Source organism: Castor canadensis, chromosome 6, assembly GCF_047511655.1.
Source record: "Castor canadensis chromosome 6, mCasCan1.hap1v2, whole genome shotgun sequence".
Lineage (NCBI taxonomy): Eukaryota > Metazoa > Chordata > Mammalia > Rodentia > Castoridae > Castor > Castor canadensis.
The window spans coordinates 30747881-30762440 of NC_133391.1; the positions used below are offsets into that span (position 1 = coordinate 30747881).

Below are 14560 nucleotides of genomic sequence, written 5' to 3' on the forward strand. Positions count from 1 at the left end.
ATTGAAAACAGAAGAAAATTTTTATCAGACACAATTAAGAAATTTCCTGAGAAAATGATTATATCAAGTAACCATTTTAAAGGTTCATGTTAAAAAATCTAGGCATTTTTCAATAAGAGAGATAAAAACCAATAGAAATAAATACAATAAAAGTAATGTATGATACAGATGTTATAAAGCAAAAAGTAACATTTGAAGAATGACTAATATTATGTTGATAGTGACCAATCATTTTAACCTTTGTCTGTCTACAAACCGTAGCATTTTTTATTTTCTGAAGACAGCGAATTCTTTTAACTCTATTGTTCTGTATCTAAGTGGAGTTAATAAGGTGATTTCAGTGACATTGCTAGTGTGTCAGATCCTCTTTTTTTTTAATATTGTACTGGTGAACACATATATTGATATCTGAAGTGATGGGTCTTAAGGAAATACAGCTTACTATTCCAGTTTGAGTAACTCTACACAGTTTTCCAAAATTCTTTTATTTATAAATGCTATGTTCGTATTTATATTCTTTACTTTGTCCCTGCTAGGTTTGCTCCTGTTAACCTTCTGCTTGTTAAAACACCTGGAGGAGATGTAGTACAGTGTCAAAGGATCCAGAGACGCCAGCACCATGGCCCATATAACAGCCTTGTAGACTATGATTGCCTTTCTCTTACCATGTACCATTTTCATCTTGTCATTTCTTATACAAGTTTGGAGCTTTGAATTATTGGGAGCACATCTGATCATCTTTTTGGCCTGGCTACTAGAATGGCTTTTCCTTCAGGCCACTCATTTGTTCTGATCCAGGGAAGCAGTAAACTGAAACAGGCGTCTCCTTCAGTGCTGTGATGGCTGAGGTGCAAGTCCAAAGATGGGGAACCCTCAGTTCCTTCATAAATTCTGGCGTCATCATTCATATTCTTGATGAAGATCATGTCATCAGAAATTCTTAAATGTTATAAATTTATACTTTCCCTATTCTTCTATTGTGTATAACTCTAAATTTTCACATGTATGCTTGAGATAAACATGACATATATAAGCAGTACATTTATAAGGATGTATAATATTATAATTATACACAGAAGGGTATGAATACATAGTAAATAAACATAAGAAATTATTCTATAATGAAGTTGCTTAAAAGAAATATATTTGCATAAGCCTGCTGGAAAAGATGATTTGTAAAAGAGGATTTAAAACAGGTCAAGGTCAGGGGTCAAAGGGGAGAGATGGTGGGGGCGATCTAACCAATGTACAATGTACAATATTCCAATACAATGAATCCTCCATGTACAATGAATATATCCTGATTTTAAAAATTATAATAAAAAACAAGCAACAACAACAAAAATAAAACAGGTCAAGGTCTTTGCTTGAACTGAGAGGAGACAATGATGTAATTCAGACATAATTAGAAAGAGAAATGGTATATATAGTAAGAAGTGTATGTTACCTAATAAAAATGAAAAACTAATAAATGAAATGCTAAATAGATATATAGGAAAAAAGAATAGTAGCAATTCTAGGAATCCATGACAAAGCAGACTGGAGCATTACAAAAGAGAAAGCATGATCGACAACCACAAGTAGTAGGACATCTAAATGAGTCCATAGTTATCAGAAATCCCTGGTTGAATTGTCGTTAGTAGGCAGAAACACTGAAATTTGAGATAAGTATGTATTTAATATAATGAATACTTCATATTGTCTATTTTAAATGTCAATGTAATAATTTCCTAAGGTACCTGCTGTATCCCTATGCTGGTGTCCAATATAATTCCTATGAAAATCACAGTGGATTTCAGGATGATCTAAAAAATTATATTTTCACTAAGTAATGAATAGTTAAATATTAAATATAACCAGGAGAGAAGTGTTTGTAAGAGATCTAAGTTTGAGAAACATGCTTGAAGAATATTATAGGCCAAGAGGCCTGAGTGTGATAGAAGGGGATTTAAATTTTTATAAATTCTTCAAGAACCATTTTTCATTTTAGGAATTACAGAATAACAGTTTATGTCTTACAATTGCTTAGATTTTTTTTTTGCTGAATCCAAGTGAAATGTGTGGGTGATGGTGGTGGTGGTGATTGTGCATATTTCTTCATGTTTTCTAAATAATAAAGCAGTTTTGAGGGAAAGTACTTAGAGGAAGTGAAGAGCTTTTGACAATAAGTACTTGGAAAATCTACAAATTAATTTTTAAAAATTTTCTGTGAGAATTTAACTTTTAAAAAATAATCCCTTGGTGGGTAATGAATCACTCAACTCATTTACAGGTAACTAAATTCCATGTAATGATTTAGATATTTCTTGCATGGGAGATGTCTGAGAGTTTAAAATTTTACTAGCTGACATATAAATCTGATGACCCACATAGCGTAGAGGTTAGAGAAGGCAAAACAGTGTTAAACAGTGAAAGAGAATATGTCTTCATTTGCATGCTAGCAAAGAAGAATTCAACTTTGCCTCCAACATCAGCTGTGAAAGATTAGGGCCTGTGACAAGATGATAAAATATGTGAAAAGGAGTGATTTTTGAACTGTTTCGGGAATAGCAGTGTTTCCAATAGAAACACCTTAAAGCCTTCATTTGCATACTGTGCTGCTTTTCTGCTTGAAAAGAGATAGATTTGAAAGGAAAACAGGAACTTTACTGCACATCAGAAAGTATGCTGACAGAAGTTTAAGGGAGTAGATAAAGAACCACAATCAGGGATTTTAGGATTTTTGTTTTTTTCCCCACACATGACAAGCTTACCACTAAGCATCATTTCCATCATAGTAATAGCACAATTTAGTCTTGGAAATTTTGCCTTGTCTTTGCAATACTGGTGAAATGCATTGACTGGGTCAGGAGATCAAAGATCTCAGGCAAAATTCTTTCTGCTCTGGCCATGTTCATAGTTGGTTTGTTTTAGGAAATTTGGTACACGGATATTTAGCTGTGCTTCATTCAGGTTCATCTAATTAACAAGTTAGAATTATTGTGGAAATCAACCATTTTGGCATCTGACTGGCTACTGTACTTAGCATATTTTATTTTCTCAAGATAATCAATTACCTCCACCATATTTTTCTTCATGTAAAGTGAAGATAAAAGGGCTGTTGTTAGAGTATGCTGTTTGGGACTTTGGTAATTACGGTTTTGCATCTTGTAGAGACCCTATGCAAGTAGAAGAACATAAAGGAAACAGGTTTGGTAGAGCAAACTGAGGGACATTGTGTTTCATTTTTGTTACATCTCTGATCTGTTGTCTGCTCTTAATCTACTCCCTGTGGAAACTTCTCAGAAAGATGCAGCTCTATGGGAAAGGATCCCAGCACCAAGGCCTTATAAATTGTGGTTTCCTTTCTTTAGTTATTTGCCTCATACTCTCTGTCTGTAATCATAGGCATGCTGGAATACACTGGCCCACTTACATTGCCTGGCTACTGGAATCTTGGAATCTTCAAGCTATTTGTTTGTCCTATTTGGAAAAAAGAAAAAAAGAAGTTGAAAGAGGCCTTTCTGTCAGTTTCATGGCAGGCAAGGTGAAAGAACTGAACCCTTCAAGTCCTTAGATAGTGATAGGAATGGTGTGACTTCTGGCAGAAATCAAATTGATGTTGCCTATAACCTTCAGGTTTCCACCAGTTTTCCCAGAATTTATGTATTTGGGTAATTTCTAAATATATTCCTAGAAAGTGTTTTATTTACGCTTATTAAGTAAAAGAATATTTAAATTTGTGTACATGTATTAAGAACATAAAAAGATTCAAAATAACATGCTCTTGTTATTTTCTTACAAATAACCTAATTATAGAAAATATGTTAGGAAAATTTTCAGAATAATGAAGTCATGTGTGTTTCACATACATATCACATATTATCCTTCAGTTGAAGTATTTACAATTTATATTTACGAATTTCATAGAACTGTCCGATTATCTCAGGAAATGATTGTCATTTTTATTATATTTTTATCAGCTATATGTACCACAATGAATTTTTATTTCATTATTTGGAACTACAACTCTTTTGGATGGCAAGAATACTCAATTCTAAATCACATATCTAGAATATAAGTTTGAAATACTTTATTTCCATGAAGTCTTATTTTGTGCTTAATAGAGAGTTTTTATTATAAAATTTGCACTGAATAAAATTCAAGAGAGACAAACATATTTAGAATGTATTCAGTATAGGAGTACCATAAGCTGTACTGAAGAATAGATTTGATACAAATAATGTCAAATCTTAGAAAAGGATCCTATGTATAATAATTATGATGAAGGAAACTTACAACTCTTGTTGTTATTTATTTTTATTATCATATTATTGTTGTACTGGGGGTATATTGTGACACTTACAAAAGTTCTTGCAATACATCACAGTTGAATTCAATCCCTTCATCATTCTACTTTATCTCCTCCTCCTCCATTCTTAGAATAGTTTAATGGCTCACATTTTCCTATTTTCATACATGAGTACATGATATTTCCACCATATTCACCCTCCTGCCCCTTCCTTCTATCCTCCCCCCCACAAGACCTGTTTTGCTGTCATGCTCTCTGTTTTTGCCAAAAAGACATTTTTCTTGTTTAAGATAACTATACAGAAAGGTTCACTATGGTATTTTCATGTATATATGTATTATATTCCATATGGGTTCATCCCCTCCAGTTCCACCTTTCTACTTTAGTCCCCGTCTGTTGTAAGTTTCTATGTGCAGTTAGAAAAATTATATCTTCCATTCTTGCATGAAGGAAGATCTTTTTTGAAGTTGAGATCTGATTTGAAATATTTCATTTTTCTCCTAAGCTACATCTAAATTTTTGAATTGAATAAAATCTCCTCATTTTCTAATTCTTAAAATTTCTTTTAAGCCTTAAGATGTAAAGACTCTAATCTTCTTATCTTTAGAAAAATACTCAATGTAAATATAGTATAGAAAATATCATACATAATACAACAAACCTTTCTTTGATGGTTAAAATGGCATGTATAAAACCCATACAGCAATTGTAGGTAATTTCTTATGTCTCTCTTTTATTATAATCTTGTGAAAAGTGTTGAAATGAGAGAAAGTGTATTGATGCAATCATTAATGGAAAGTTCTAATGCAGGAAGGAAATGTATGGTTTTATACTATATTTATGTATAATAACTGAATTCTGCATACTGTGTTCATTTTTCACATTATGAATTTTAGTAATTGTCTAAATCCTCAGGTAGATCATGTCCACATCTCTTTTATTTGTGTGCCTGTCATGTATTTTATCTGATATGATAGAAAGATAATAAAAGATGAGATTGTGTCTGTCTTGGTTAGTGTTGACTTCCAGCACCCAAAAGCTGATGCATTGGTGGAAATTAAGATCTCCATTAGCAAATGAACAAAAAATGAACTATACTAAAGCTGGAGAACCAATGGAAAGGACCTTCACCAAATCTGAATGTTGCATGGGTTTTGTGGCTCTGGTTTCATGTGGAGATTGCAACCTTATTGAAATTCAAATATTTATTAGAGCAAAAGACAGGTGTTCCACAATTCCAGGGAGAACAGAGTGCATCCTTGATGTAACTCCATCAGGAGTGTAAAATGGAGGGGGTAGAATATCTCACATAGATGGCACATATCACAATATGGTAATTTAAAAAAGTATATAAGATTTTGGTGAATTTACATATATTTTTTTCTATAGTGTGATATGTTATTATTATGGTATTTTTGAGCTGGGTATTTTATATACAAAAATTAAACTTGAGTTTTTGAAATTCAATTACCAGAGTTTCCTTCCTAAAGTGTTATTTTGAAATAATATTTTCTAATATCCTTCCTAAAAATCTTTTTTTAACCATATTGTAAAGTCACACAGAAGTGAACAAATAAGAATTGTGCAATTCAATGAATGTCTTAGCCTGTGGCTTCTGAAACCTGAACCAATGTCAGGGATTAAGGAGAGGACATTTGTACAAGGAGGCAAATCCAGAGCTGAAGTGAAGGGATGTGTGGATATTGAGGCAAGTGCCTATGTGAAACAATGTGCTGTGATGTGTTATTCTGCTGGTGACCAGTTCATAACAAGCTGAGAGGCAGCACGGTGGCCAGCAGCTGTGGGCTCTTAGTCTCCAGGACCCTTCCATGAGCATTCAGTAGGAAATCAGATCTTGCATTATTCCATGGAAGAGAAAGAGGATTAGCAACTTGTCTTACCATCTCTCTTCTGTCTTCTATTTCCTGTTGACCAGGGTTTATCCAAACCAGAACCAACATTTCTGCTTTGCTACCGTTCATCATCCAACTCCTTGGTAGTCATTTTGAAAATAAGATCTGATGCTCACAGTTTGGAATTCCATTCAAGTCCAAATGGAGGCATAATTAGATTGCACAAGGTGTTGACCAAGAGACTAGGAGATAGGTAATCTGAGGATGCACACAGTTTTTTCCAGCACTGTGCACGCCATACTCCACACAGATGTGCTGAGACCTGCAATAGACTGCAGGAAACTTTCTAACAGTACGACTTGCAAAGACTCACCAAGCTTTATGAGCAGAGGGACCCCATGCTGGTTATATGCTCTGTTCTTAGTCTTTTGTTTCTCCAACACAAGTTTCTCCTCTATTGAAGATGGAATTGCCTTGTAGTAACTCAGTACTTTGGTTTCCTCTTCTCCTATGGGTCATGTCAGAGACATAAACATCATCCCTTTTGTCAAACCAGGATCATTTTACCAGTCACTGAAACAGCAAGTTTTGTAAAGGGCCAGGTAGTTATTCACATGGTGGCTAAATGAGTGGAAAAGAAAGATTGATCTCAAATTCCAAAGTGTATTTGCTTTCCTGGACCACTGCCCTCTCTGGGCTTTTATCCTTGCTCACTGAACATGGCTTCTCAGTGTCCATCATTAGTTGGTTCTCTTATTTCTAAATAGAAAATATCAAAGAGACCAATTGCTCATCTCTTCAATTCATTACCAGTTGTGTTGATTTTGCTGGTTAGTTCACAGTCTCCTTACTCTTGGCTAAACAGCCCCAAAAAGGAGTAAGGCTGATTGATAAAAAATCTATTTGCCTATCTATCTGTCTTACATTGGAAAACATGCTTCTTTACTTTAGCTGTCAAAAGTATGTTTAAAGTAACACTGCTTTCTACCCCTTCTTATGGTGATTTCAACAGGTTTAATAATTCTATATTCATTCTTATGTAGAAAGTACATCAACCATATTTACCTTCTTAACTTCCTCCTTTTATCTTCCCCCTTCCGTTAGTGACCTCCCCTTAGCACAACCCGTTTTTCATAATATTGCTTGTATTTGTATTGGGTCTATATCCTACATATGGCTTTCTGAACCTGGCTAACTTCACTTAGGATGATATTCTCCAGTTCTACCTATTTATCTGCAAATGACAAACTTAGATTTTCTTAATGGTTGAATAAAAATAAAGGAGAAAAAGAGAGAGGGTGAACAAATTCGGGTTATAATACACACACACACACACACACACACACACACACACACATATATATATATATACACAAAAATACCACAACAAAACTCCCTGTACAGTTATCTTAAATAAACAAAAATGTCTTTTTTTAAAAAACTGAACAGAAAGGTAAAACAGGTCCTGTCTGGAGGGTAGGTATCAGTGGGAGGGGGTAAGAAATAAGGAAAGGGTGTAGGAGGGTGAATGTAGTGCAAATATTATGTACTCATATAGAAAATGGAAACATGAGACTTGTTGAAACTATTCCAGTAATGGGGAGAAAGAGGATAAAGGAGAATGATGGATGGGGTGAATTAAACTATGATAAATTGTAAGAATTTTTATAAATGTCAGAGTAGCCCCAGTACAACAATAGTATAATAAAAATGCAAAATAAATAAGAATAAATAAAGTAACTACCAAAAATCTTGGGATAAGAAGGAAGACTTATAATATTTTTGGTTTAATTTCTGCTAAATTAGAGAGATGATGATTAAGAATTCACTTTTATTTCTTTTTTAAATAACATTATTTTATTGTTAGGTGTTGTTAGAATTATATACATGGATTTATCATTATAAGTAATGATTTTTTGTTTTAGAGACAGTGTCTCTCTATGAAGCCCAGGCTGGCCTCAAACTCTCCATCCTGCTGCTTAAGCCTCTTGAGTGGTGGGATTATCGGTATGAGTAATAATAATTTAAGTAGAAAGTAATGTAGATAAAATTGTGGGTGATGAACTTACTTTTGATTTCTTCTATTTGGTGCAGTCAGTGCTGCCATGAATTTAAAAAAAATGAAACAAAATGTACTAACTTCTTCTAAATATACTTACCTAATACCAGTTCTGTTATGGATGAAGACTTTATGACAGAAATGTGTGGGAAATACCCTTCGTGCCATTCTTAGTTTGTCTGGAAAAGATTCTCTTACCCCAGGAACTGGGGTTCAAGTGGAAACCTAAAGTGTTTTTAATCCAGAGTGAAAGGTGTAGTGGTCGGGCTCAGAGGAGCTCCTTAGTGTGTGTGTGTGTGTGTGTGTGTGTGTGTGTGTGTGTGTGTGTGTAGGTAGGTGGCCCTGCTTGGGAGATCCTGTATCTTTTCGAAAACCTGTTGAAGTTCTAGGACCAGGACCCACTCAGCACAGCCCCACCCTCAGGGTTATTTGCATTTCTCTTTGTCTTGGTTCCTCCTAGTCTTTGTTACATACGTGGATGGAGCCAAATCAGGGGACCTTCCTGCCTCTCTAATGATGGTATGCTCGTGTTTCTATTTCTAGGAACTTTCCTGAAAAATGTTTAACTTATTTTCTCAATATGTCTTCATTCTAAATGTTGGGAATTTTTAAGAAATTTTAAGATATCTTGGCTTTGCTTTCTCTGCTCAGTATTGTTTTAGGGGACTGGGATTCATGCTTGCTCTGCACAATGGAATGGAATAGCCATGTCTTTCTCTACTATCTCTGAATATTATGATACATGTTTTCTGCTGTCCTTGCTAGCCATTCCTGGATTTATGCAATTTATTCTTTCATTAATTTTAGATAATAAAAATGATTCTGTCAGTGAACTTATTCCTAATTCTCCACAGCTAAGATATCTTCCTTAATATATGTTGGTGCTTGTGGTGTGACATAGGTAGACATTTGTGGGAAGTGAGGGGAGGTGGATAAAGTGGAGGAAAGTACTGGAGGGGGCAAAGAGAGACAGGGAATGAGGAGGATTCTTACTGTGTGAATGAACTTGTTCAAGATCAGTCACTACTTATAACATAATAGATTTCTATTTAGATGCACAGGTAAAATGGTCCCAAGTTAATTGAATGTTTACATTAGTACTGCATCATTTATACTTGAAAACACTTTAAAACATTATCTTAATAAATATTATAGTATAACAATGAGCTAGATGCACAAAAATGTCAACTAAATACCAAAACTGAATTGAGGTGAAAAATGAAGAGGATTTGGATCCAAATAAATGTGTGTTAATGCAAGTGTGTGTGTGTGTGTGTGTGTGTGTGTGTGTATGTGTGTGTGACTATGTAAAACTAAAATGAGAAAGGAGTATTATTCTAGAACCACATATTCAAAGAGTAGTGATCTCTGTGGATTTATTTGCAGAAAGAGATTTGGACAATGTATGTATTACTCTGTACAGATCTAATTTTGAAGTGTTTTTTAAACCTGAAGGCTTAAGAAATTCTATGTATTTGTTTAGAATCTTGTGTCCTGCTATATATATTAGAATTGTTTAATTTTAATTGCCTAAAATGCATGTAAGGAGATTAAAATATTTTGATAAGGCAAAACCAAGAAAATAATGCAAATATATACATGTATATCTTTATTTGCATATTGGTAAAATATATTTCAGCATTTGCTTTATCATCAACTAACAAATACTTCAATCTACTGAGTTTAAGGCATGAAGCTCAGCTGGACTGTCTAGAAAAAGGTAATACTTCCATAAAGAATGCTATAATACACCTAGATATCATTTTAAATGAATATATGAATAAGTCTTCAATGATGATATTAGAAATTGTCTGTTAGAGACAATGGAAAGTGTCATACAGAGCACATTTACAACCATTTTAAGTGTGGAATTCATAATGGGAAATTTAGGAAATGGATTCATAGCACTGGTGAACTGCATGGACTGGGTCAAGAGAAGAAAGATGTCTTCAGTTGACCGAATTCTCACTGCTTTGGCCATCTCCAGAATTGCTATGCTCTGGTTATTTCTCTTAAATATGTTGATCTCTGCACTGTACCCAGCCTTAGAGAAGACTGGAAAAGTGATGAGAGTGATCAATACTGCCTGGGTGGTGACGGATTATTTTAATATCTGGCTTGCTGCGGGGCTCAGCATCTTTTATTTTCTCAAAATAGCCAGATTTTCTAACTCTATATTTTTTTACCTAAAGTGGAGAGTTAAAAGAGTTGTTTCAATGACATTGATAGTGTCTCTGCCCCTCTTGGTTTTCCATATTGTACTGATCAATAAGCGTATTGACATCTGGATTGAAGAATCTAAAAGGAACATGTCTTACACTTCCAGTTCAAGGACTTTTGCACAATTTTCCAGGTTTATTTTAATCACCACCATCATTTTCCTGTCTATACCCTTTCTTGTGTCCCTGACAGCTTTTCTCCTGCTAATCTTTTCCCTGTGGAAACATCACAAGAAGATGCAGCACAATGCCCAAGGATCCAGAGATGTCAGCACCATGGCACACATAAAAGCCTTGAAAACTGTTATTGCTTTCCTCTTATTGTATACCATTTTCTTTCTGACTCTTGCTCTAAAGCTTTGTAGCTTTGGATTTCTGGAGAAATTTCAGATCATTTGGGTTTTCAATGCTGCTGAAATTGTTTTTCCTTCAGTCCACTCCTGTATCCTGATTCTGGGAAACAGTAAGCTAAGACAGGTCTCTATCTCTGTGCTATTGTGGCTGAAGTGCAGGTGCAAAGATGTGAGACTCTCATATTCCTAAATGATTTTGGGATCATCTTGCATATTCCAGAGGAAAACCAGTTAACATGAAGTCCTTTTATAATCAATTGATGCTCATTCAAAATTCTTCCATTCTGTTATTTTGTGAATTTTAGAAAATCTATGTTTGGAATAAAAACTGTACAAATATATTACAACTTTTGTGGAATATATACAAGTGTATATGTGAACAAACTTATAAAAGTATATAAGTATGGACCACTTAAATATTAGCAACCTTTATTTTAATATAATTTATTGTCAATCACTAGCTTTTAAAATGATCTAAAAATGGTTAACCTGCAATGTATAAGTTATATAATATGTATGCATGCATATGAGACCTAGTAAAATAAAAATATAATTTCACATATGTACCAAATCAATTTTATTTTTAATGCATAAAATGCAAATCTTGGATGACTATAAACTTTTAATTGAATATCACACTGGAGATGTACTTTTATTATACTTTTTGTCAACATGTACCTGTATGTTTCTGGGGTGGAACACAACCAGGTTGTCATAGCAACATAAATTTAGAGTAACATATAAGTAAGTGGCTAACACATTGTTAATGTGTACTTTTGTTATTTTCATATGTTGTTAGACTATAGTTTGCATATGACGTGCACCCTTAAGTCTCATGTGTTGAAGACTTGGTTCCCAGTTTGTTGATATAATAATTGAGAAATGAGTGGTTCATGAGGGTTCTAATCTAATCAGCAGATTAATTCATTGATGAATTCATAATTTGATGACTTACTGGAAAATGACGGAAAATGTTACATGGTGGTGCCTAGTTGGAGGAAGTAGGTCACTGGGGGCGTGCCTCAAGGGCAGCTTGTCCAGGGTCTACTTGTTGTCTGTCTCTGCTTCCTTGACCCTATGTGGTGAACAGCCTCCTCTGCCACACTCCAGCTGCCATGATGCTCGGTTGCACCTCAGGTCCAAGGCAAAGGAGGCAGCTGATCATGGATTGAAACCTTGAGACCATTAACTAAAACAAATATTTCCTTCTTGAAGTTGTAGCTCTCAGATATTTGTCATGAATAAAAAATAACACGTGTTACTACTGATTATATGACAGAAATAAAAGGCAAGTAAAAATGCATAACTTTAATGAAATAGATAAAATTTTTATAATAAGTTAGGTTCAAGATAAAAGTTAAAGAGAGGGAAGTAAGGTCATGGGTCAGTGCTGTTAAATCTTCAGCAGGATAGTATCTTGTACATTTTTAGAAATGAACAACTCTTTGTGGCTTAATTTCACCAAGAAATCCCTTCCAATTGCTGGTTTTGTGTTTGGTATGGATTTTCTATAGTCTAGATACTTCATTGAAAATCTATATATGTTGAACATATTTTCTCTGTGCCTTTTGGAGATATTTAAGTGGACAAGATACTCTAAAATAAAAATCTATAACAGGTAGCCAATAAAAAGAGAAAATTATAATATTTATGTGGCAGGTGCTCTGTGTATTAAATGTCTTTTTAGTACTCACATGTGTAGTAATGTAAATCATGTGAAGAACCTGAGGTTCTAAGATGTTAAGAGACAGTATTGTGTGAAGAAGACAGTGGAGAACCACAGTAATCACCCCCACAAGAGGCAGGCTGTCCTCAAATTTCTAATGAAACCTCAGAGGCTCTTCACAATGACATCCAGAATCTAATGGAATTAAAATATGCAATTTTGGTGCTTATATTAATGTTCTAATATTTTCTGTGATTTTTGGTATCTGGATAATATGTACACAAATTGGTATTATAATTATTTTGTTTGCTTGCTAATTAGAAGCAAGCTGACTTATCAAGCTTGTTTTTTGGTGGTAATGGGAGTTGAACTCAGTTCATTTTCCTTGTCAGGCATTAAGCATAGCTCTTTTTCTTTAGTTTTTTTTTTTTTTCAGATAGTTCATCACACTTTTGCCTCATACCACAATTTTCCTATCTCTACCTCATGAGTAGTTAAATTAGAGGCTTGCACCTCCAGGCCCAGATCATTCTATTATCTTTTGCAGAGAAAATTACATCATATGCATACAATTACTTACAATGACTACTTCTCTCCAATTATTTATAATCCCTTAATTTGTTTTGGCTACATAACGAACTGCATCACAGTGTAATGCAGTTGTGCAGGTAACTGGCAACTCCTTTAGTCAATGGGGAGTTTGCTAGTGTTTCACTAGTCATTTTTTTTTTGTGGGACTGAGGTTTGAACTCAGGACTTTGCATTTGTAAAGCAGGCACTCTACCACTTAAATCACACCTCTAGTCTCACCAGTCATTATAATACTATCTTCACTTTGAGACAGAGCCTCTATATGTAGCCCAGGTTGGACTTAGACTTGAGATCCTACTGCTTCAACTTCTTGAGTGCTGGGATTATAGGTGTGTGCTCACATGCTGTGTTTTGATATACTTTAAAAAGTGATCTCCAGCGTTATCTGTTTCCTTTCTTATCCTTCTTGATGAAATCTCTGTGAAAGGTATCAAGTGTGCATTATATTATGAAGATTATTATGTATTTCCCTCTCCTCTGACAATAAAATCTAGTGACATGTTAAGAGTGGTATATAAAGGAGTAGCAGGTCATCTGGTATATGCGTTCTACACTCAATGCAATATCGTATAAATGTTCATATTGGTATATGTTACAAGAAATTTGCAGCCATCGGAGGCGAAGCAAAATTCAGAGTATCTGAATAATGAAAGTATTTTCCAATGAGAGAGAGGCAAATAGAGTCATGCGAGAAATCTTTTCAAAACATTAGATGCTAGAGGGCAACTCTGACATTTTTTAAAGCTGAGGAGTTCAACTAGGATTGTAAATTATTTCCCCAAATTTGTCTTTAAGGATTGAATTGATTCATATCATATCATATTGAAAAGCCAGGGCTGTGCAGAGAAACTAAAGCAGATACCTTAAAGCAACTGAGGCCAATAGGAAAAGGGGACCAGGAACTAGAGAAAAGGTTAGATCAAAAAGAATTAACCTAGAAGGTAACACCCACGCACAGGAAATCAATGTGAGTCAATGCCCTGTATAGCTATCCTTATCTCAACCAGCAAAACCCCTTGTTCCTTCCTATTATTGCTTATACTCTCTCTACAACAAAATTAGAGATAAGGGCAAAATAGTTTCTGCTGGGTATTGAGGGGGGGGAGCGGGAGGGGGTGGAGTGGGTGGTAAGGGAGGGGGTGGGGGCAGGGGGGAAAAATGAACCAAGCCTTGAATGCACATATGAATAATAAAAGAAAAAAAAAAAAAAAGAAAAGCCAGGGCTGTTTCCTGCACATACTACCTCACTCTAAAAGCTCCTGATTGGCCCACTTCAAAAAGACTGTTATTGACTGATTTATTTGTCTGTAAAATTTAAATGTTGACTCCCTTATATTCTATGTGAGTACATTTGCAGATAGCGAATTATGTCACTGTGTTTATATTAGTTCCTTATTCAATACAACTTGTGTCCTCATGAGAAGAGGAGAGACATCAGGAGTCTATGAACACAGAGAAAGGCCATAAGAACTCAGACAGAAAGGAAGGCCTTGTGAAAAGATGACCTGACTACAAGTCAACAAAAGAG

The 14560-nt window shown here is 34.7% G+C and overlaps 1 protein-coding gene across 1 annotated transcript; it reads left to right on the plus strand.

Moving 5' to 3' along the window:
• The first annotated feature begins 10065 nt into the window (after window positions 1-10065).
• On the plus strand, window positions 10066-13675 carry LOC141424270 (taste receptor type 2 member 140-like). Its single transcript, XM_074077830.1, has 2 exons — window positions 10066-10911; window positions 13562-13675. Exons 1-2 carry the CDS (start codon window positions 10081-10083, stop codon window positions 13673-13675), a joined length of 945 nt encoding a protein of 314 aa, XP_073933931.1. The 5' UTR covers window positions 10066-10080.
• Window positions 13676-14560: the final 885 nt, after the last annotated feature.

Excerpts from the sequence above, each read along its gene's own strand:
- LOC141424270 (XM_074077830.1), top strand. The coding sequence starts at position 10,081 with ATGGGAAATTTAGGAAATGGATTCATAGCACTGGTGAACTGCATGGAC. Across the intron at positions 10,912-13,561 it reads TAAGACAGGTCTCTATCTCT|GTCATCTGGTATATGCGTTC; the intron begins GTGCTATTGTGG and ends AAGGAGTAGCAG.